Genomic DNA, 24,151 nt, shown 5'->3' on the forward strand with positions numbered 1-24,151 from the left:
GCGCTATAGTATGCCGTACGATATGGGCTATAGCCCACGGTCCAAAATGATGAGAAACGAGGCTAACTTTATTTTTCAAAATTTCAAAAAACATGGGCTATAACCCATCGTTTTTGTCATTTTGTCATTTTTTTCAAATCCTCAAAAATGATGAAAAACGGCGCGCTATAGTATGCCGTACGATATGGGCTATAGCCCACGGTCCAAAATGATGAGAAACGAGGCTAACTTTTTTTTTCAAAATTTCAAAAAACATGGGCTATAACCCATCGTTTTTGTCATTTCGTCATTTTTTTCAAATCTTCAAAAATTATGAAAAACGGCGCGCTATAGTATGCCGTACGATATGGGCTATAGCCCACGGTCCAAAATGATGAGAAACGAGGCTAACTTTTTTTTTCAAAATTTCAAAAAACATGGGCTATAACCCATCGTTTTTGTCATTTCGTAATTTTTTTCAAATCTTCAAAAATGATGAAAAACGGCGCGCTATAGTATGCCGTACGATATGGGCTATAGCCCACGGTCCAAAATGATGAGAAACGAGGCTAACTTTTTTTTTCAAAATTTCAAAAAACATGGGCTATAACCCATCGTTTTTGTCATTTCGTCATTTTTTTCAAATCCTCAAAAATGATGAAAAACGGCGCGCTATAGTATGCCGTACGATATGGGCTATAGCCCACGGTGCAAAATGATGAGAAACGAGGCTAACTTTTTTTTTCAAAATTTCAAAAAACATGGGCTATAACCCATCGTTTTTGTCATTTCGTCATTTTTTTCAAATCTTCAAAAATAATGAAAAACGGCGCGCTATAGTATGCCGTACGATATGGGCTATAGCCCACGGTCCAAAATGATGAGAAACGAGGCTAACTTTTTTTTTCAAATTTTCAAAAACATGGGCTATAACCCATCGTTTTTGTCATTTCGTAATTTTTTTCAAATCTTCAAAAATGATGAAAAACGGCGCGCTATAGTATGCCGTACGATATGGGCTATAGCCCACCGTCCAAAATGATGAGAAACGAGGCTAACTTTATTTTTCAAAATTTCAAAAAACATGGGCTATAACCCATCGTTTTTGTCATTTCGTCATTTTTTTCAAATCCTCAAAAATGATGAAAAACGGCGCGCTATAGTATGCCGTACGATATGGGCTATAGCCCACGGTCCAAAATGATGAGAAACGAGGCTAACTTTCTTTTTTCAAAATTTCAAAAAACATGGGCTATAACCCATCGTTTTTGTAATTTTTTTCAAATCTTCAAAAATGATGAAAAACGGCGCGCTATAGTATGCCGTACGATATGGGCTATAGCCCACGGTCCAAAATGATGAGAAACGAGGCTAACTTTTTTTTCAAATTTTCAAAAAACATGGGCTATAACCCATCGTTTTTGTCATTTCGTAATTTTTTTCAAATCTTCAAAAATGATGAAAAACGGCGCGCTATAGTATGCCGTACGATATGGGCTATAGCCCACGGTCCAAAATGATGAGAAACGAGGCTAACTTTATTTTTCAAAATTTCAAAAAACATGGGCTATAACCCATCGTTTTTGTCATTTCGTAATTTTTTTCAAATCCTCAAAAATGATGAAAAACGGCGCGCTATAGTATGCCGTACGATATGGGCTATAGCCCACGGTCCAAAATGATGAGAAACGAGGCTAACTTTCTTTTTTCAAAATTTCAAAAAACATGGGCTATAACCCATCGTTTTTGTAATTTTTTTCAAATCTTCAAAAATGATGAAAAACGGCGCGCTATAGTATGCCGTACGATATGGGCTATAGCCCACGGTCCAAAATGATGAGAAACGAGGCTAACTTTTTTTTTCAAATTTTCAAAAAACATGGGCTATAACCCATCGTTTTTGTCATTTCGTAATTTTTTTCAAATCTTCAAAAATGATGAAAAACGGCGCGCTATAGTATGCCGTACGATATGGGCTATAGCCCACGGTCCAAAATGATGAGAAACGAGGCTAACTTTATTTTTCAAAATTTCAAAAAACATGGGCTATAACCCATCGTTTTTGTCATTTCGTCATTTTTTTCAAATCCTCAAAAATGATGAAAAACGGCGCGCTATAGTATGCCGTACGATATGGGCTATAGCCCACGGTCCAAAATGATGAGAAACGAGGCTAACTTTTTTTTTCAAAATTTCAAAAAACATGGGCTATAACCCATCGTTTTTGTCATTTCGTCATTTTTTTCAAATCTTCAAAAATGATGAAAAACGGCGCGCTATAGTATGCCGTACGATATGGGCTATAGCCCACGGTCCAAAATGATGAGAAACGAGGCTAACTTTTTTTTTCAAATTTTCAAAAAACATGGGCTATAACCCATCGTTTTTGTCATTTCGTCATTTTTTTCAAATCCTCAAAAATGATGAAAAACGGCGCGCTATAGTATGCCGTACGATATGGGCTATAGCCCACGGTCAAAAATGATGAGAAACGAGGCTAACTTTATCTTTCAAAATTTCAAAAAACATGGGCTATAACCCATCGTTTTTGTCATTTCGTCATTTTTTTCAAATCCTCAAAAATGATGAAAAACGGCGCGCTATAGTATGCCGTACGATATGGGCTATAGCCCACGGTCCAAAATGATGAGAAACGAGGCTAACTTTTTTTTCCAAAATTTCAAAAAACATGGGCTATAACCCATCGTTTTTGTCATTTCGTCATTTTTTTCAAATCCTCAAAAATGATGAAAAACGGCGCGCTATAGTATGCCGTACGATATGGGCTATAGCCCACGGTCCAAAATGATGAGAAACGAGGCTAACTTTATTTTTCAAAATTTCAAAAAACATGGGCTATAACCCATCGTTTTTGTCATTTCGTCATTTTTTTCAAATCCTCAAAAATGATGAAAAACGGCGCGCTATAGTATGCCGTACGATATGGGCTATAGCCCACGGTCCAAAATGATGAGAAACAAGGCTAACTTTTTTTTCCAAAATTTCAAAAAACATGGGCTATAACCCATCGTTTTTGTCATTTCGTCATTTTTTTCAAATCCTCAAAAATGATGAAAAACGGCGCGCTATAGTATGCCGTACGATATGGGCTATAGCCCACGGTCCAAAATGATGAGAAACGAGGCTAACTTTTTTTTCAAAATTTCAAAAAACATGGGCTATAACCCATCGTTTTTGTCATTTCGTCATTTTTTTCAAATCTTCAAAAATGATGAAAAACGGCGCGCTATAGTATGCCGTACGATATGGGCTATAGCCCACGGTCCAAAATGATGAGAAACGAGGCAAACTTTTTTTTTCTAATTTTCAAAAAACATGGGCTATAACCCATCGTTTTTGTCATTTCGTAATTTTTTTCAAATCTTCAAAAATGATGAAAAACGGCGCGCTATAGTATGCCGTACGATATGGGCTATAGCCCACGGTCCAAAATGATGAGAAACGAGGCTAACTTTATTTTTCAAAATTTCAAAAAACATGGGCTATAACCCATCGTTTTTGTCATTTTGTCATTTTTTTCAAATCCTCAAAAAAGATGAAAAACGGCGCGCTATAGTATGCCGTACGATATGGGCTATAGCCCACGGTCCAAAATGATGAGAAACGAGGCTAACTTTATTTTTCAAAATTTCAAAAAACATGGGCTATAACCCATCGTTTTTGTCATTTTGTCATTTTTTTCAAATCCTCAAAAATGATGAAAAACGGCGCGCTATAGTATGCCGTACGATATGGGCTATAGCCCACGGTCCAAAATGATGAGAAACGAGGCTAACTTTTTTTTTCAAAATTTCAAAAAACATGGGCTATAACCCATCGTTTTTGTCATTTCGTCATTTTTTTCAAATCTTCAAAAATGATGAAAAACGGCGCGCTATAGTATGCCGTACGATATGGGCTATAGCCCACGGTCCAAAATGATGAGAAACGAGGCTAACTTTTTTTTTCAAATTTTCAAAAAACATGGGCTATAACCCATCGTTTTTGTCATTTCGTAATTTTTTTCAAATCTTCAAAAATGATGAAAAACGGCGCGCTATAGTATGCCGTACGATATGGGCTATAGCCCACGGTCCAAAATGATGAGAAACGAGGCTAACTTTTTTTTTCAAATTTTCAAAAAACATGGGCTATAACCCATCGTTTTTGTCATTTCGTAATTTTTTTCAAATCTTCAAAAATGATGAAAAACGGCGCGCTATAGTATGCCGTACGATATGGGCTATAGCCCACGGTCCAAAATCATGAGAAACGAGGCTAACTTTATTTTTCAAAATTTCAAAAAACATGGGCTATAACTAATCGTTTTTGTCATTTCGTCATTTTTTTTAAATCCTCAAAAATGATGAAAAACGGCGCGCTATAGTATGCCGTACGATATGGGCTATAGCCCACGGTCCAAAATGATGAGAAACGAGGCTAACTTTTTTTTTCAAAATTTCAAAAAACATGGGCTATAACCCATCGTTTTTGTCATTTCGTCATTTTTTTCAAATCCTCAAAAATGATGAAAAACGGCGCGCTATAGTATGCCGTACGATATGGGCTATAGCCCACGGTCCAAAATGATGAGAAACGAGGCTAACTTTTTTTTTCAAAATTTCAAAAAACATGGGCTATAACCCATCGTTTTTGTCATTTCGTCATTTTTTTCAAATCTTCAAAAATGATGAAAAACGGCGCGCTATAGTATGCCGTACGATATGGGCTATAGCCCACGGTCCAAAATGATGAGAAACGAGGCTAACTTTTTTTTTCAAATTTTCAAAAAACATGGGCTATAACCCATCGTTTTTGTCATTTCATAATTTTTTTCAAATCTTCAAAAATGATGAAAAACGGCGCGCTATAGTATGCCGTACGATATGGGCTATAGCCCACGGTCCAAAATGATGAGAAACGAGGCTAACTTTATTTTTCAAAATTTCAAAAAACATGGGCTATAACCCATCGTTTTTGTCATTTCATAATTTTTTTCAAATCTTCAAAAATGATGAAAAACGGCGCGCTATAGTATGCCGTACGATATGGGCTATAGCCCACGGTCCAAAATGATGAGAAACGAGGCTAACTTTATTTTTCAAAATTTCAAAAAACATGGGCTATAACCCATCGTTTTTGTCATTTCGGCATTTTTTTCAAATCCTCAAAAATGATGAAAAACGGCGCGCTATAGTATGCCGTACGATATGGGCTATAGCCCACGGTCCAAAATGATGAGAAACGAGGCTAACTTTTTTTTTCAAAATTTCAAAAAACATGGGCTATAACCCATCGTTTTTGTCATTTCGTCATTTTTTTCAAATCTTCAAAAATGATGAAAAACGGCGCGCTATAGTATGCCGTACGATATGGGCTATAGCCCACGGTCCAAAATGATGAGAAACGAGGCTAACTTTTTTTTTCAAATTTTCAAAAAACATGGGCTATAACCCATCGTTTTTGTCATTTCGTAATTTTTTTCAAATCTTCAAAAATGATGAAAAACGGCGCGCTATAGTATGCCGTACGATATGGGCTATAGCCCACGGTCCAAAATGATGAGAAACGAGGCTAACTTTATTTTTCAAAATTTCAAAAAACATGGGCTATAACCCATCGTTTTTGTCATTTCGTCATTTTTTTCAAATCCTCAAAAATGATGAAAAACGGCGCGCTATAGTATGCCGTACGATATGGGCTATAGCCCACGGTCCAAAATGATGAGAAACGAGGCTAACTTTTTTTTCCAAAATTTCAAAAAACATGGGCTATAACCCATCGTTTTTGTCATTTCGTCATTTTTTTTCAAATCTTCAAAAATGATGAAAAACGGCGCGCTATAGTATGCCGTACGATATGGGCTATAGCCCACGGTCCAAAATGATGAGAAACGAGGCTAACTTTTTTTTTCAAATTTTCAAAAAACATGGGCTATAACCCATCGTTTATGTCATTTCGTAATTTTTTTCAAATCTTCAAAAATGATGAAAAACGGCGCGCTATAGTATGCCGTACGATATGGGCTATAGCCCACGGTCCAAAATGATGAGAAACGAGGCTAACTTTATTTTTCAAAATTTCAAAAAACATGGGCTATAACTAATCGTTTTTGTCATTTCGTCATTTTTTTAAATCCTCAAAAATGATGAAAAACGGCGCGCTATAGTATGCCGTACGATATGGGCTATAGCCCACGGTCCAAAATGATGAGAAACGAGGCTAACTTTTTTTTTCAAAATTTCAAAAAACATGGGCTATAACCCATCGTTTTTGTCATTTCGTCATTTTTTTCAAATCCTCAAAAATGATGAAAAACGGCGCGCTATAGTATGCCGTACGATATGGGCTATAGCCCACGGTCCAAAATGATGAGAAACGAGGCTAACTTTTTTTTCCAAAATTTCAAAAAACATGGGCTATAACCCATCGTTTTTGTCATTTCGTCATTTTTTTCAAATCCTCAAAAATGATGAAAAACGGCGCGCTATAGTATGCCGTACGATATGGGCTATAGCCCACGGTCCAAAATGATGAGAAACGAGGCTAACTTTATTTTTCAAAATTTCAAAAAACATGGGCTATAACCCATCGTTTTTGTCATTTCGTCATTTTTTTCAAATCCTCAAAAATGATGAAAAACGGCGCGCTATAGTATGCCGTACGATATGGGCTATAGCCCACGGTCCAAAATGATGAGAAACAAGGCTAACTTTTTTTTCCAAAATTTCAAAAAACATGGGCTATAACCCATCGTTTTTGTCATTTCGTCATTTTTTTCAAATCCTCAAAAATGATGAAAAACGGCGCGCTATAGTATGCCGTACGATATGGGCTATAGCCCACGGTCCAAAATGATGAGAAACGAGGCTAACTTTTTTTTCAAAATTTCAAAAAACATGGGCTATAACCCATCGTTTTTGTCATTTCGTCATTTTTTTCAAATCTTCAAAAATGATGAAAAACGGCGCGCTATAGTATGCCGTACGATATGGGCTATAGCCCACGGTCCAAAATGATGAGAAACGAGGCTAACTTTTTTTTTCTAATTTTCAAAAAACATGGGCTATAACCCATCGTTTTTGTCATTTCGTAATTTTTTTCAAATCTTCAAAAATGATGAAAAACGGCGCGCTATAGTATGCCGTACGATATGGGCTATAGCCCACGGTCCAAAATGATGAGAAACGAGGCTAACTTTATTTTTCAAAATTTCAAAAAACATGGGCTATAACCCATCGTTTTTGTCATTTTGTCATTTTTTTCAAATCCTCAAAAAAGATGAAAAACGGCGCGCTATAGTATGCCGTACGATATGGGCTATAGCCCACGGTCCAAAATGATGAGAAACGAGGCTAACTTTTTTTTTCAAAATTTCAAAAAACATGGGCTATAACCCATCGTTTTTGTCATTTCGTCATTTTTTTCAAATCTTCAAAAATGATGAAAAACGGCGCGCTATAGTATGCCGTACGATATGGGCTATAGCCCACGGTCCAAAATGATGAGAAACGAGGCTAACTTTTTTTTTCAAATTTTCAAAAAACATGGGCTATAACCCATCGTTTTTGTCATTTCGTAATTTTTTTCAAATCTTCAAAAATGATGAAAAACGGCGCGCTATAGTATGCCGTACGATATGGGCTATAGCCCACGGTCCAAAATGATGAGAAACGAGGCTAACTTTTTTTTTCAAATTTTCAAAAAACATGGGCTATAACCCATCGTTTTTGTCATTTCGTAATTTTTTTCAAATCTTCAAAAATGATGAAAAACGGCGCGCTATAGTATGCCGTACGATATGGGCTATAGCCCACGGTCCAAAATGATGAGAAACGAGGCTAACTTTTTTTTTCAAATTTTCAAAAAACATGGGCTATAACCCATCGTTTTTGTCATTTCGTAATTTTTTTCAAATCTTCAAAAATGATGAAAAACGGCGCGCTATAGTATGCCGTACGATATGGGCTATAGCCCACGGTCCAAAATCATGAGAAACGAGGCTAACTTTATTTTTCAAAATTTCAAAAAACATGGGCTATAACTAATCGTTTTTGTCATTTCGTCATTTTTTTTAAATCCTCAAAAATGATGAAAAACGGCGCGCTATAGTATGCCGTACGATATGGGCTATAGCCCACGGTCCAAAATGATGAGAAACGAGGCTAACTTTTTTTTTCAAAATTTCAAAAAACATGGGCTATAACCCATCGTTTTTGTCATTTCGTCATTTTTTTCAAATCCTCAAAAATGATGAAAAACGGCGCGCTATAGTATGCCGTACGATATGGGCTATAGCCCACGGTCCAAAATGATGAGAAACGAGGCTAACTTTTTTTTTCAAATTTTCACAAAACATGGGCTATAACCCATCGTTTTTGTCATTTCGTAATTTTTTTCAAATCTTCAAAAATGATGAAAAACGGCGCGCTATAGTATGCCGTACGATATGGGCTATAGCCCACGGTCCAAAATCATGAGAAACGAGGCTAACTTTATTTTTCAAAATTTCAAAAAACATGGGCTATAACTAATCGTTTTTGTCATTTCGTCATTTTTTTTAAATCCTCAAAAATGATGAAAAACGGCGCGCTATAGTATGCCGTACGATATGGGCTATAGCCCACGGTCCAAAATGATGAGAAACGAGGCTAACTTTTTTTTTCAAAATTTCAAAAAACATGGGCTATAACCCATCGTTTTTGTCATTTCGTCATTTTTTTCAAATCCTCAAAAATGATGAAAAACGGCGCGCTATAGTATGCCGTACGATATGGGCTATAGCCCACGGTCCAAAATGATGAGAAACGAGGCTAACTTTTTTTTTTAAAAATTCAAAAAACATGGGCTATAACCCATCGTTTTTGTCATTTCGTCATTTTTTTCAAATCTTCAAAAATGATGAAAAACGGCGCGCTATAGTATGCCGTACGATATGGGCTATAGCCCACGGTCCAAAATGATGAGAAACGAGGCTAACTTTTTTTTTCAAATTTTCAAAAAACATGGGCTATAACCCATCGTTTTTGTCATTTCGTCATTTTTTTCAAATCTTCAAAAATGATGAAAAACGGCGCGCTATAGTATGCCGTACGATATGGGCTATAGCCCACGGTCCAAAATGATGAGAAACGAGGCTAACTTTATTTTTCAAAATTTCAAAAAACATGGGCTATAACCCATCGTTTTTTTCATTTCGTCATTTTTTTCAAATCCTCAAAAATGATGAAAAACGGCGCGCTATAGTATGCCGTATGATATGGGCTATAGCCCACGGTCCAAAATGATGAGAAACGAGGCTAACTTTTTTTTTCAAAATTTCAAAAAACATGGGCTATAACCCATCGTTTTTGTCATTTCGTCATTTTTTTCAAATCTTCAAAAATGATGAAAAACGGCGCGCTATAGTATGCCGTACGATATGGGCTATAGCCCACGGTCCAAAATGATGAGAAACAAGGCTAACTTTTTTTTTCAAATTTTCAAAAAACATGGGCTATAACCCATCGTTTTTGTCATTTCGTAATTTTTTTCAAATCTTCAAAAATGATGAAAAACGGCGCGCTATAGTATGCCGTACGATATGGGCTATAGCCCACGGTCCAAAATGATGAGAAACGAGGCTAACTTTATTTTTCAAAATTTCAAAAAACATGGGCTATAACCCATCGTTTTTGTCATTTCGTCATTTTTTTCAAATCCTCAAAAATGATGAAAAACGGCGCGCTATAGTATGCCGTACGATATGGGCTATAGCCCACGGTCCAAAATGATGAGAAACGAGGCTAACTTTTTTTTCCAAAATTTCAAAAAACATGGGCTATAACCCATCGTTTTTGTCATTTCGTCATTTTTTTTCAAATCTTCAAAAATGATGAAAAACGGCGCGCTATAGTATGCCGTACGATATGGGCTATAGCCCACGGTCCAAAATGATGAGAAACGAGGCTAACTTTTTTTTTCACATTTTCAAAAAACATGGGCTTTAACCCATCGTTTTTGTCATTTCGTCATTTTTTTCAAATCTTCAAAAATGATGAAAAACGGCGCGCTATAGTATGCCGTACGATATGGGCTATAGCCCACGGTCCAAAATGATGAGAAACGAGGCTAACTTTTTTTTTCAAATTTTCAAAAAACATGGGCTATAACCCATCGTTTATGTCATTTCGTAATTTTTTTCAAATCTTCAAAAATGATGAAAAACGGCGCGCTATAGTATGCCGTACGATATGGGCTATAGCCCACGGTCCAAAATGATGAGAAACGAGGCTAACTTTATTTTTCAAAATTTCAAAAAACATGGGCTATAACCCATCGTTTTTGTCATTTCGTCATTTTTTTCAAATCCTCAAAAATGATGAAAAACGGCGCGCTATAGTATGCCGTATGATATGGGCTATAGCCCACGGTCCAAAATGATGAGAAACGAGGCTAACTTTTTTTTTCAAAATTTCAAAAAACATGGGCTATAACCCATCGTTTTTGTCATTTCGTCATTTTTTTCAAATCTTCAAAAATGATGAAAAACGGCGCGCTATAGTATGCCGTACGATATGGGCTATAGCCCACGGTCCAAAATGATGAGAAACAAGGCTAACTTTTTTTTTCAAATTTTCAAAAAACATGGGCTATAACCCATCGTTTTTGTCATTTCGTAATTTTTTTCAAATCTTCAAAAATGATGAAAAACGGCGCGCTATAGTATGCCGTACGATATGGGCTATAGCCCACGGTCCAAAATGATGAGAAACGAGGCTAACTTTATTTTTCAAAATTTCAAAAAACATGGGCTATAACCCATCGTTTTTGTCATTTCGTCATTTTTTTCAAATCCTCAAAAATGATGAAAAACGGCGCGCTATAGTATGCCGTACGATATGGGCTATAGCCCACGGTCCAAAATGATGAGAAACGAGGCTAACTTTTTTTTCCAAAATTTCAAAAAACATGGGCTATAACCCATCGTTTTTGTCATTTCGTCATTTTTTTTCAAATCTTCAAAAATGATGAAAAACGGCGCGCTATAGTATGCCGTACGATATGGGCTATAGCCCACGGTCCAAAATGATGAGAAACGAGGCTAACTTTTTTTTTCACATTTTCAAAAAACATGGGCTTTAACCCATCGTTTTTGTCATTTCGTCATTTTTTTCAAATCTTCAAAAATGATGAAAAACGGCGCGCTATAGTATGCCGTACGATATGGGCTATAGCCCACGGTCCAAAATGATGAGAAACGAGGCTAACTTTTTTTTTCAAATTTTCAAAAAACATGGGCTATAACCCATCGTTTATGTCATTTCGTAATTTTTTTCAAATCTTCAAAAATGATGAAAAACGGCGCGCTATAGTATGCCGTACGATATGGGCTATAGCCCACGGTCCAAAATGATGAGAAACGAGGCTAACTTTATTTTTCAAAATTTCAAAAAACATGGGCTATAACTAATCGTTTTTGTCATTTCGTCATTTTTTTTAAATCCTCAAAAATGATGAAAAACGGCGCGCTATAGTATGCCGTACGATATGGGCTATAGCCCACGGTCCAAAATGATGAGAAACGAGGCTAACTTTTTTTTTCAAAATTTCAAAAAACATGGGCTATAACCCATCGTTTTTGTCATTTCGTCATTTTTTTCAAATCTTCAAAAATGATGAAAAACGGCGCGCTATAGTATGCCGTACGATATGGGCTATAGCCCACGGTCCAAAATGATGAGAAACGAGGCTAACTTTTTTTTTCAAATTTTCAAAAAACATGGGCTATAACCCATCGTTTTTGTCATTTCATAATTTTTTTCAAATCTTCAAAAATGATGAAAAACGGCGCGCTATAGTATGCCGTACGATATGGGCTATAGCCCACGGTCCAAAATGATGAGAAACGAGGCTAACTTTATTTTTCAAAATTTCAAAAAACATGGGCTATAACCCATCGTTTTTGTCATTTCGTCATTTTTTTCAAATCCTCAAAAATGATGAAAAACGGCGCGCTATAGTATGCCGTACGATATGGGCTATAGCCCACGGTCCAAAATGATGAGAAACGAGGCTAACTTTTTTTTCCAAAATTTCAAAAAACATGGGCTATAACCCATCGTTTTTGTCATTTCGTCATTTTTTTTCAAATCTTCAAAAATGATGAAAAACGGCGCGCTATAGTATGCCGTACGATATGGGCTATAGCCCACGGTCCAAAATGATGAGAAACGAGGCTAACTTTTTTTTTCACATTTTCAAAAAACATGGGCTTTAACCCATCGTTTTTGTCATTTCGTCATTTTTTTCAAATCTTCAAAAATGATGAAAAACGGCGCGCTATAGTATGCCGTACGATATGGGCTATAGCCCACGGTCCAAAATGATGAGAAACGAGGCTAACTTTTTTTTTCAAATTTTCAAAAAACATGGGCTATAACCCATCGTTTATGTCATTTCGTAATTTTTTTCAAATCTTCAAAAATGATGAAAAACGGCGCGCTATAGTATGCCGTACGATATGGGCTATAGCCCACGGTCCAAAATGATGAGAAACGAGGCTAACTTTATTTTTCAAAATTTCAAAAAACATGGGCTATAACTAATCGTTTTTGTCATTTCGTCATTTTTTTTAAATCCTCAAAAATGATGAAAAACGGCGCGCTATAGTATGCCGTACGATATGGGCTATAGCCCACGGTCCAAAATGATGAGAAACGAGGCTAACTTTTTTTTTCAAAATTTCAAAAAACATGGGCTATAACCCATCGTTTTTGTCATTTCGTCATTTTTTTCAAATCTTCAAAAATGATGAAAAACGGCGCGCTATAGTATGCCGTACGATATGGGCTATAGCCCACGGTCCAAAATGATGAGAAACGAGGCTAACTTTTTTTTTCAAATTTTCAAAAAACATGGGCTATAACCCATCGTTTTTGTCATTTCATAATTTTTTTCAAATCTTCAAAAATGATGAAAAACGGCGCGCTATAGTATGCCGTACGATATGGGCTATAGCCCACGGTCCAAAATGATGAGAAACGAGGCTAACTTTATTTTTCAAAATTTCAAAAAACATGGGCTATAACCCATCGTTTTTGTCATTTCGTCATTTTTTTCAAATCCTCAAAAATGATGAAAAACGGCGCGCTATAGTATGCCGTACGATATGGGCTATAGCCCACGGTCCAAAATGATGAGAAACGAGGCTAACTTTTTTTTTCAAAATTTCAAAAAACATGGGCTATAACCCATCGTTTTTGTCATTTCGTCATTTTTTTCAAATCTTCAAAAATGATGAAAAACGGCGCGCTATAGTATGCCGTACGATATGGGCTATAGCCCACGGTCCAAAATGATGAGAAACGAGGCTAACTTTTTTTTTCAAATTTTCAAAAAACATGGGCTATAACCCATCGTTTTTGTCATTTCGTCATTTTTTTCAAATCTTCAAAAATGATGAAAAACGGCGCGCTATAGTATGCCGTACGATATGGGCTATAGCCCACGGTCCAAAATGATGAGAAACGAGGCTAACTTTATTTTTCAAAATTTCAAAAAACATGGGCTATAACCCATCGTTTTTGTCATTTCGTCATTTTTTTCAAATCCTCAAAAATGATGAAAAACGGCGCGCTATAGTATGCCGTACGATATGGGCTATAGCCCACGGTCCAAAATGATGAGAAACGAGGCTAACTTTTTTTTCCAAAATTTCAAAAAACATGGGCTATAACCCATCGTTTTTGTCATTTCGTCATTTTTTTTCAAATCTTCAAAAATGATGAAAAACGGCGCGCTATAGTATGCCGTACGATATGGGCTATAGCCCACGGTCCAAAATGATGAGAAACGAGGCTAACTTTTTTTTTCACATTTTCAAAAAACATGGGCTTTAACCCATCGTTTTTGTCATTTCGTCATTTTTTTCAAATCTTCAAAAATGATGAAAAACGGCGCGCTATAGTATGCCGTACGATATGGGCTATAGCCCACGGTCCAAAATGATGAGAAACGAGGCTAACTTTTTTTTTCAAATTTTCAAAAAACATGGGCTATAACCCATCGTTTTTGTCATTTCGTAATTTTTTTCAAATCTTCAAAAATGATGAAAAACGGCGCGCTATAGTATGCCGTACGATATGGGCTATAGCCCACGGTCCAAAATGATGAGAAACGAGGCTAACTTTATTTTTCAAAATTTCAAAAAACATGGGCTATAACTAATCGTTTTTGTCATTTCGTCATTTTTTTTAAATCCTCAAAAATGATGAAAAACGGCGCGCTATAGTATGCCGTACGATATGGGCTATAGCCCACGGTCCAAAATGATGAGAAACGAGGCTAACTTTTTTTTTCAAAATTTCAAAAAACATGGGCTATAACCCATCGTTTTTGTCATTTCGTCATTTTTTTCAAATCTTCAAAAATGATGAAAAACGGCGCGCTATAGTATGCCGTACGATATGGGCTATAGCCCACGGTCCAAAATGATGAGAAACGAGGCTAACTTTTTTTTTCAAATTTTCAAAAAACATGGGCTATAACCCATCGTTTTTGTCATTTCATAATTTTTTTCAAATCTTCAAAAATGATGAAAAACGGCGCGCTATAGTATGCCGTACGATATGGGCTATAGCCCACGGTCCAAAATGATGAGAAACGAGGCTAACTTTATTTTTCAAAATTTCAAAAAACATGGGCTATAACCCATCGTTTTTGTCATTTCGTCATTTTTTTCAAATCCTCAAAAATGATGAAAAACGGCGCGCTATAGTATGCCGTACGATATGGGCTATAGCCCACGGTCCAAAATGATGAGAAACGAGGCTAACTTTTTTTTTCAAAATTTCAAAAAACATGGGCTATAACCCATCGTTTTTGTCATTTCGTCATTTTTTTCAAATCTTCAAAAATGATGAAAAACGGCGCGCTATAGTATGCCGTACGATATGGGCTATAGCCCACGGTCCAAAATGATGAGAAACGAGGCTAACTTTATTTTTCAAAATTTCAAAAAACATGGGCTATAACCCATCGTTTTTGTCATTTCGTCATTTTTTTCAAATCCTCAAAAATGATGAAAAACGGCGCGCTATAGTATGCCGTACGATATGGGCTATAGCCCACGGTCCAAAATGATGAGAAACGAGGCTAACTTTTTTTTCCAAAATTTCAAAAAACATGGGCTATAACCCATCGTTTTTGTCATTTCGTCATTTTTTTTCAAATCTTCAAAAATGATGAAAAACGGCGCGCTATAGTATGCCGTACGATATGGGCTATAGCCCACGGTCCAAAATGATGAGAAACGAGGCTAACTTTTTTTTTCACATTTTCAAAAAACATGGGCTTTAACCCATCGTTTTTGTCATTTCGTCATTTTTTTCAAATCTTCAAAAATGATGAAAAACGGCGCGCTATAGTATGCCGTACGATATGGGCTATAGCCCACGGTCCAAAATGATGAGAAACGAGGCTAACTTTTTTTTTCAAATTTTCAAAAAACATGGGCTATAACCCATCGTTTATGTCATTTCGTAATTTTTTTCAAATCTTCAAAAATGATGAAAAACGGCGCGCTATAGTATGCCGTACGATATGGGCTATAGCCCACGGTCCAAAATGATGAGAAACGAGGCTAACTTTATTTTTCAAAATTTCAAAAAACATGGGCTATAACCCATCGTTTTTGTCATTTCGTCATTTTTTTCAAATCCTCAAAAATGATGAAAAACGTTGCGCTATAGTATGCCGTACGATATGGGCTATAGCCCACGGTCCAAAATGATGAGAAACGAGGCTAACTTTATTTTTCAAAATTTCAAAAAACATGGGCTATAACCCATCGTTTTTGTCATTTCGTCATTTTTTTCAAATCCTCAAAAATGATGAAAAACGGCGCGCTATAGTATGCCGTACGATATGGGCTATAGCCCACGGTCCAAAATGATGAGAAACGAGGCTAACTTTTTTTTTCAAAATTTCAAAAAACATGGGCTATAACCCATCGTTTTTGTCATTTCGTCATTTTTTTCAAATCTTCAAAAATGATGAAAAACGGCGCGCTATAGTATGCCGTACGATATGGGCTATAGCCCACGGTCCAAAATGATGAGAAACGAGGCTAACTTTTTTTTTCAAATTTTCAAAAAACATGGGCTATAACCCATCGTTTTTGTCATTTCGTAATTTTTTTCAAATCTTCAAAAATGATGAAAAACGGCGCGCTATAGTATGCCGTACGATATGGGCTATAGCCCACGGTCCAAAATGATGAGAAACGAGGCTAACTTTATTTTTCAAAATTTCAAAAAACATGGGCTATAACCCATCGTTTTTGTCATTTCGTCATTTTTTTCAAATCCTCAAAAATGATGAAAAACGGCGCGCTATAGTATGCCGTACGATATGGGCTATAGCCCACGGTCCAAAATGATGAGAAACGAGGCTAACTTTTTTTTCCAAAATTTCAAAAAACATGGGCTATAACCCATCGTTTTTGTCATTTCGTCATTTTTTTTCAAATCTTCAAAAATGATGAAAAACGGCGCGCTATAGTATGCCGTACGATATGGGCTATAGCCCACGGTCCAAAATGATGAGAAACGAGGCAAACTTTTTTTTTCACATTTTCAAAAAACATGGGATTTAACCCATCGTTTTTGTCATTTCGTCATTTTTTTCAAATCTTCAAAAATGATGAAAAACGGCGCGCTATAGTATGCCGTACGATATGGGCTATAGCCCACGGTCCAAAATGATGAGAAACGAGGCTAACTTTTTTTTTCAAATTTTCAAAAAACATGGGCTATAACCCATCGTTTATGTCATTTCGTAATTTTTTTCAAATCTTCAAAAATGATGAAAAACGGCGCGCTATAGTATGCCGTACGATATGGGCTATAGCCCACGGTCCAAAATGATGAGAAACGAGGCTAACTTTATTTTTCAAAATTTCAAAAAACATGGGCTATAACCCATCGTTTTTGTCATTTCGTCATTTTTTTCAAATCCTCAAAAATGATGAAAAACGGCGCGCTATAGTATGCCGTACGATATGGGCTATAGCCCACGGTCCAAAATGATGAGAAACGAGGCTAACTTTTTTTTTCAAAATTTCAAAAAACATGGGCTATAACCCATCGTTTTTGTCATTTCGTCATTTTTTTCAAATCTTCAAAAATGATGAAAAACGGCGCGCTATAGTATGCCGTACGATATGGGCTATAGCCCACGGTCCAAAATGATGAGAAACGAGGCTAACTTTTTTTTTCAAATTTTCAAAAAACATGGGCTATAACCCATCGTTTTTGTCATTTCGTAATTTTTTTCAAATCTTCAAAAATGATGAAAAACGGCGCGCTATAGTATGCCGTACGATATGGGCTATAGCCCACGGTCCAAAATGATGAGAAACGAGGCTAACTTTATTTTTCAAAATTTCAAAAAACATGGGCTATAACCCATCGTTTTTGTCATTTCGTCATTTTTTTCAAATCCTCAAAAATGATGAAAAACGGCGCGCTATAGTATGCCGTACGATATGGGCTATAGCCCACGGTCCAAAATGATGAGAAACGAGGCTAACTTTTTTTTCCAAAATTTCAAAAAACATGGGCTATAACCCATCGTTTTTGTCATTTCGTCATTTTTTTCAAATCTTCAAAAATGATGAAAAACGGCGCGCTATAGTATGCCGTACGATATGGGCTATAGCCCATGGTCCAAAATGATGAGAAACGAGGATAACTTTTTTTTTCAAAATTTCAAAAAACATGGGCTATAACCCATCGTTTTTGTCAAATTGCGGAATTGCGGAAATTGCGGAAATGGTAATTGCGGAAATTGCAGAAATGGAAATTGCGGAAATTGCGGATTTTTTTTGTTCTTGCTTAATGTAAGTCGCTCTGGATTAAGAGCGTCTGCTAAATGCCTAAATTGTAAATTGTGTGTGTGTGTGTGTGTGTGTGTGTGTGTGTGTGTGTGTGTGTGTGTGTGTGTGTGTGTGTGTGTGTGCGTGCGCGCGCGTGCATGCATCCTATAATCCCCACATGTCCATATCTAATGAAACGTATTCACATTAAACAGAGTACAGATTAATGGAACTGTAAATGTGTGTTCTTCACACACACTGTGCAGAAGGATGCTACTACACACACCAGTCCTTGTAGTGGTGCCAGTCCACGGCAGAATAATTTAAAAGGTCTAGTCTTAAAAAGACAAAGAAGTGGCCGCACACTCTAATAGCTAAAGTGCTGATTTTTTATTATAGGAAGCAGAGAATAAAGGAAACCAATGTTTTGGCAGACAACTGCCTTCTTCAAGGTATGAAGAAGTTGCTTGCATGGGCCCTCTGGTATTTTAACCATGTGCCACTGTATAGTCAAATCTGAAAATAACGGCTACAATGACAATATATTCATGCAACAATTAGTTTATGGTGAAGTTTGCTTTCCAACCCTTTACCCAGATTAGGTATAGTGCTACTTTCAAGAAAATTAGGGAAGAATGGTTCCTACAAACCTATAATCTTACGGACACAATGAGCCATAGAGAAGCATCTGTCTCAGCCTTAAAACAGAGAAGGGTTTGGAAAACTGACAAGAAAACCTAATCAATGTCTAAACAGCACTAAAACATTATTGTATTTCTACAGTAAACGCATTGACTCTTTTTCATTGTCATGCAGTGCAGAATAAATGACAAATTTACAGGTGAGTGAGGACTATATTGATGTATCCAGAGGAAAGATCGAGTATTGCGTCATTCCTTTTACGCACATCCTCTCCATCTAAACACTTCCAAATCAATCAAAGCCTGTATAGTGAAAAGTGTTATCAGTTGTTGCTTTTAGGAAGCATTACTCACACCAAGGTTGGAAGTATAAAAGAGACGATGCTCTCAAAATACACCAGAACCATCTCACTTCTCTGACTCAACCTTGTAGAGATTGAACACTTCCTTCAAAAGGGCACTACAGTAAGTCTGTTATTTTTGTTATTTAAGAACATTTTGGTGGAACATTCATGTTTTGGTTGTAAAATTCAGTTGTTTGCTACTTTACTTTCCCTCTTATACAGATAATGGCAATGAAAGTAATTATTCTTCTTGCGCTTGTGGCTGCACTGCTTCAATCCGGAGAGGCACTTCCAGCATCGTCCTCTTTAAATGGAGGCGTTGAAGAAAGCAGGCTTTTGCCACCACAACACCTCTCCAGACAGCAGCCGTTCAGACGGGAGGGGCCCGGGGCCGCCGAGGCGCGGCAGGTCCGGTCACCTGTCGCACACCGGCTGGCACAGCTATCGGAGGACGAGCGTGACGTCATGACCAAACAAATTATGAACGGCATTTCAGGTATGCAGTCACATAGATTCCACATGAAGTCAACAGTGCATTGTGATAAAAATGACATTTGAGCGACTTTTCAATGTGTTTTGAATTCTTCCGTTTGGTTTATGTAGGCATGTTGTGTTCACAGAGATAATGAACTCCGACTGCATGGCTGATCAGGACTACAGGGGCTGGGTGGACTTTGGACGGCGAAGCGCTGAGTGACAGCTGATAAGAGATCAACATCTCAGATGTAATGCATTCTGTCTGCTGTCAAACTCTTGTTTTGCTGCCAAATAAACATTGCACATTTTAACAACAAAGTCTAGTCTCATTTCGATGTATAGATACGGTGTGTGCTCCACACGCGCACACATGCAACCCCCCCCCCACACACACACACACACACACACACACACACACACACACACACACACACACACACACACACACACACACACACACACACACACACACACACACACACACACACACACACACACACACACACACGTAATAGTTCACTATGTTAAATATAAAAATATGTACTGGATGGAGATGCATGGTACAGTTTTAATTCACAGACACAATTTATATACACATTCACACACAAATATACAACTGTGAATCTACTATTCAGCACACAGGAGTCCATTTTGTCATCTGAGAAACAGCAGTTTGGTTGATTATCATCTCGATACAAATCATAAGAATCCGCATTCATGACCTCTTTTCCCTTTTTATTCCGTAGTATCCTATGCCTTTTTTGCCCTACTGTTGATTGTCCAGAAAGCACCTAGTGTCAAAGCATGCAGTTTTAAATAATTAGGACCTCTCATTTCTTAATAACAATTTGCTAATATTTACATGACTATCCCACTCATAAACTTGGAGAATCGACCTTGAATGCCCGTCCCAATTGTGATTTCATTTCAGTGAGGAAAATTGTGTATATAATTGTTTGCTATCGCAAATCCAAGTCTATATTGTTGATACAGCAAGTACCAGATAACTACCTGAATTGTTCTGGTGAGGTTCGTGTTTGCGAGGACTGAAAAACACAGTAGCCTATACAGTAGATGTACTGTACTGGGTATACATGACATGTACAGTAGTAGTGCAACGGCTTCCAGGGTGCAGTGTCCTCAAGGTTACTCAGTCAAATCATGCAGCCCTACAAAGTCAAACAGCAGCAGCATACGTGCTCGTTTGTTTTAAATATCAAACAGACAAACACCATGACAAGGGTTTAAATGTCTGAGAAAGAAAAGCTGCTAAATGGCATCTAGCGCCCACTTTCGAGACGAAATTACTGTACACAGTAAAATCCTTATTTACGTACCCTTCCAGGTCCATTTGGTTAAATTCATACACTAAAGAGTTCAAATAACACTGGATTTTACTGTGTACTATTAGTGGGACAGAGTATTGATGTTGCTAGACATTCTACTCAGGTTAACTATTCACATGGTTTCTGTTCTTTGGCTTTGCAGGGCAGTATTGCTGTATTCAATGTCGTGTGATCTCTGCCACATTGGGCAAGGTGTATGTGTAAGTGCTTGGTGGGACCTTATGTGCAATACAGTATATGTGTACATAAAAAGTGTCCTTAAGCAAAAACACAGACTTGCTACTGGCTCACTCATTATAATAAGAGCCTTGGCTAAATTCAAAATGTGAATGGACACAGATTTACAGTATGTACAATGTACTTCATTCACTGTAGCAGCTCATAAGCAGAAAACAGGTTGAATTTCAGTGCATTTCAAAGCATGTTTTCAGTGTGACAGCATCAGCAGTTGTTTTGGTGTGTAAAATGACAATAATTTAGCACAACTACAGTAGTCTAATAGATTTTGCTTCAAATTACAACTTTGTTACACACAAAGCAATGATACTGGGATTAGAGTTGAGTTCTTTTTTTTTTTTTACAAACTTACCGAGGAACACTTTTCCAATTTATACAGTGTAAAAAAATGTTTTACTCCTCACAATGTTTCTTTTGCGCTTATAAAAAGTAGATAATAACGTTTTGCTGACTTTCTGGTACTTATGGTGAGGTGACAGTCCTGAGATGGAGGGGTCACACACACACACACACACACACACACACACACACACACACACACACACACACACACACACACACACACACACACACACACACACACACACACACACACACACACACACACACACACACACACACAATGGCAATCCATCTAGTGTACAACAACTCCATAGAAAAGAACTGTACACCACATATCACCACACACACAAAATGAAAAGTATGGCTCTAGGTATGATCTCTTCCGTTCCCTTGACGATGCCACGGAGGGTTTGGACCCTCTCAATGTAAATGCTCAAAATGGGGATTACACATGGCTGCTAGCTTAGCTAGGTTAACAGTTTGACGCAAAGTCACTGCGGTGAGTCATGGAAACTGGGGAGGGAGGGGTATGTGTCATGGGGGTGGGTGGGTGCTGACCACCTCTCTCTCCCCCCCACTGGTGCCCACTGTCCCCCAGGCCACCACTTGGTGGAGGCCCAGGCGTTGTAGCTTCTCCACCAGATTGAAGCTGAAAACGCTTGTTGTCCTCTTTTGGTCTTCCATCGACCATATGCCTTTTCCCGTCACCATAGGGTGGGCCAGCTTTGTGTGGTGGAAGGTGGAAGGGTGTAGTGGCTGCTGCTGCTGGTGGTGGCAGGTAGAAGCGGAGATGCCCTGTTCCCGCAGAAGCTCCAGGAGTCCCAGTGAGGATGTGGTGGAGGTGGGCCGTCCTGGATGGGGGTCAAAGGGCAGACCAAAGTGCTGCTGGGAGCCAGAGGAGGTGGTCACATGCTCAGTGTTCCCACAAGCTGATAGGCTGACAGCGGGAAGGCTGCTGAATGAGGAAAGGCAATGAAAAGAATGAAGAACTGCTTAAAGGGAGTTGAAAATGACCACAAAGAATGAAGTCATTGTGGTTAGTTCAGTTCACTGATCGTCTCAGTATGGTGGCTGCATGCGAGGATAAACATAATGTTAGTGGGGCGTTGGTCATGTTGCATACCTATAAAAGGCAAAGATGTTAGAACAAGATGTGTTAATGTTTCTAATCCAAGAAGGGAGGTACAGTATATGAGCTCAACAATGGTCGGAAAAAGAAAAGTTTAGTACTGTCGCAGAGACTGGAGTGGCGTGGATGATAGCGTTAGGTGGGATGTGGTTTAAGTAAAGGAAGGTCCCTCCACACGGAGGGATTTAGTATTTTTTATGCAAACACTCCAATCAGATTTTCAGCATTGCAACATTGGTGCTTCTGACATTGATTACATCTACTTGCATGCCTCGACCCTTTAGAAGACTTGTATCCACAGTTCATACTTTGTAATTCAATACATCTACTTGCATGCCTCTACCCTTTAGAAGACTAGTATCCACAGCTCTTACTTGGCCTAGAAGGCTTCTGTCAGAGCTAGTGGAAGAGCTTCGACCATCGCTTCCTACCAAAGAGATAAGAGAGGCTGGTAAGAAGAGCGGAAGAGAGACCTAGAGGAGAGGACTACCCAGCCACTACTGCAGTGTACTATATGAAAATAACATTGCAAAACAAATGCTCAGGGTTATAATCATAGACATAGAGCACTGTACATACATACAGTGTATGTAACATCGACACACACTTGTGTACATCAAACTACATGCAATAAAAACGAGATGACGAAGAATATCATCTCTGCAAAATAAAATCCTCAGTGTGTGTGTGTGTGTGTGTGTGTGTGTGTGTGTGTGTGTGTTTATTTGTCCTTACCTGGAGGAGAGAGAGGGGATGAGGATGGATGGTTGGAGGACTTGGCAGGTGGTGACAGTGTGTGTGTGAGAGGTCTGGGGGAGGTTGGGACCAGATGGACTGACTGATGGACACACAGACACACAGACACACAGTCACACAGTCACACAGTCACACGCACACACTTAGCTACCGACTGTATGATAAAAACAAGACGGATGAGATAATGAGGATTATAATGTAAAATGGTAATGCTGGGGAAATTGACACAGGTGGTGATGTTTTCCAGTGGTGTGTACCAGTTACAGCTGTTAACATTGTGTATATGCATGTACTGTATGTACTGCGTGTGTGTGTGTGTGTGTGCGTGCGTGAGCGTGCATGTGTGGTGTTGGATGTGTGCGTGCATGTATACATTATGCGCGTGTCCCAAATAAGAAATCTATTTCCTGGTGGTCTTACCCATGCTGCGTTTGTGCGTTGCAGGGAGCTGCACGAGGTCAGGTTCGTCCTCCTCCAGGTCATTGAGGCTGTAGACATGCTGCACGTCTGTCTCCAACTCCCTGAAGTCTTTGGTGAGGACCCCTGGCCGGGGCTGCAGGATCCCCCCAAGGTCGGGCTTAGCAAGCTTCTGCCACTGGTGCAGAGTTACTGAGCCTACAGAGAGACAGACGATGAGTGATGGGAAGAGATGTGATCTCTCTTTTCTTTCTTTTTTTAGTTGTTTTCATACATAGGCCTATACATAACATGGTAATGCTGGTAATTTGTCACAGGAGCGGAGAGGATCAATAAAGCAGACCAAGTGAAGAGGAAAAAACCGACAACGACGATAAACGAAACATTTAGCAGACAATATATAAGCAGATAAATGAGAGTATACTGTCGTTAAGAGTTGGGTGAAAGGTCCCCAGACTTCATCATACATTTCACTTTTTTTCTTCAAAATATAAGTTATCCTTTCCATAGCACAACAGCTGCTCATTTTCCTCAGCCATTGGCTCGAGTGTTTTTCCATGTTAGAGCAATTGTGCGCTTTCCTTGGAGTAGCGACATATCTATAAGAATTTGTTTATTCCTTGGTA

The 24,151-nt window shown here is 38.1% G+C and overlaps 1 protein-coding gene across 6 annotated transcripts in view; it reads right to left on the reverse strand.

Annotated features, from left to right (window-relative positions):
- Nucleotides 1–19,846: 19,846 nt before the first annotated feature.
- The window catches only part of hap1 (huntingtin associated protein 1), a 50,909-nt gene continuing 46,604 nt past the window's right edge, over nucleotides 19,847–24,151 (reverse strand). For 3 of the 6 annotated variants that reach the window (XM_080759230.1, XM_080759231.1, XM_080759232.1), the window contains 3 exons: nucleotides 23,529–23,723; nucleotides 23,088–23,190; nucleotides 19,847–22,178 (listed from right to left, as the gene is read on the reverse strand). In XM_080759230.1, the coding sequence (XP_080615356.1) occupies nucleotides 21,758–22,178; nucleotides 23,088–23,190; nucleotides 23,529–23,723 (719 nt within the window). In that variant the 3' untranslated portion in view covers nucleotides 19,847–21,757. The other 3 variants (XM_080759233.1, XM_080759234.1, XM_080759235.1) reach the window with 3 other exon arrangements.

Source organism: Protomyctophum bolini (assembly GCF_963924005.1).
Source record: "Protomyctophum bolini genome assembly, chromosome: 3".
NCBI classification, from domain to species: domain Eukaryota; kingdom Metazoa; phylum Chordata; class Actinopteri; order Myctophiformes; family Myctophidae; genus Protomyctophum; species Protomyctophum bolini.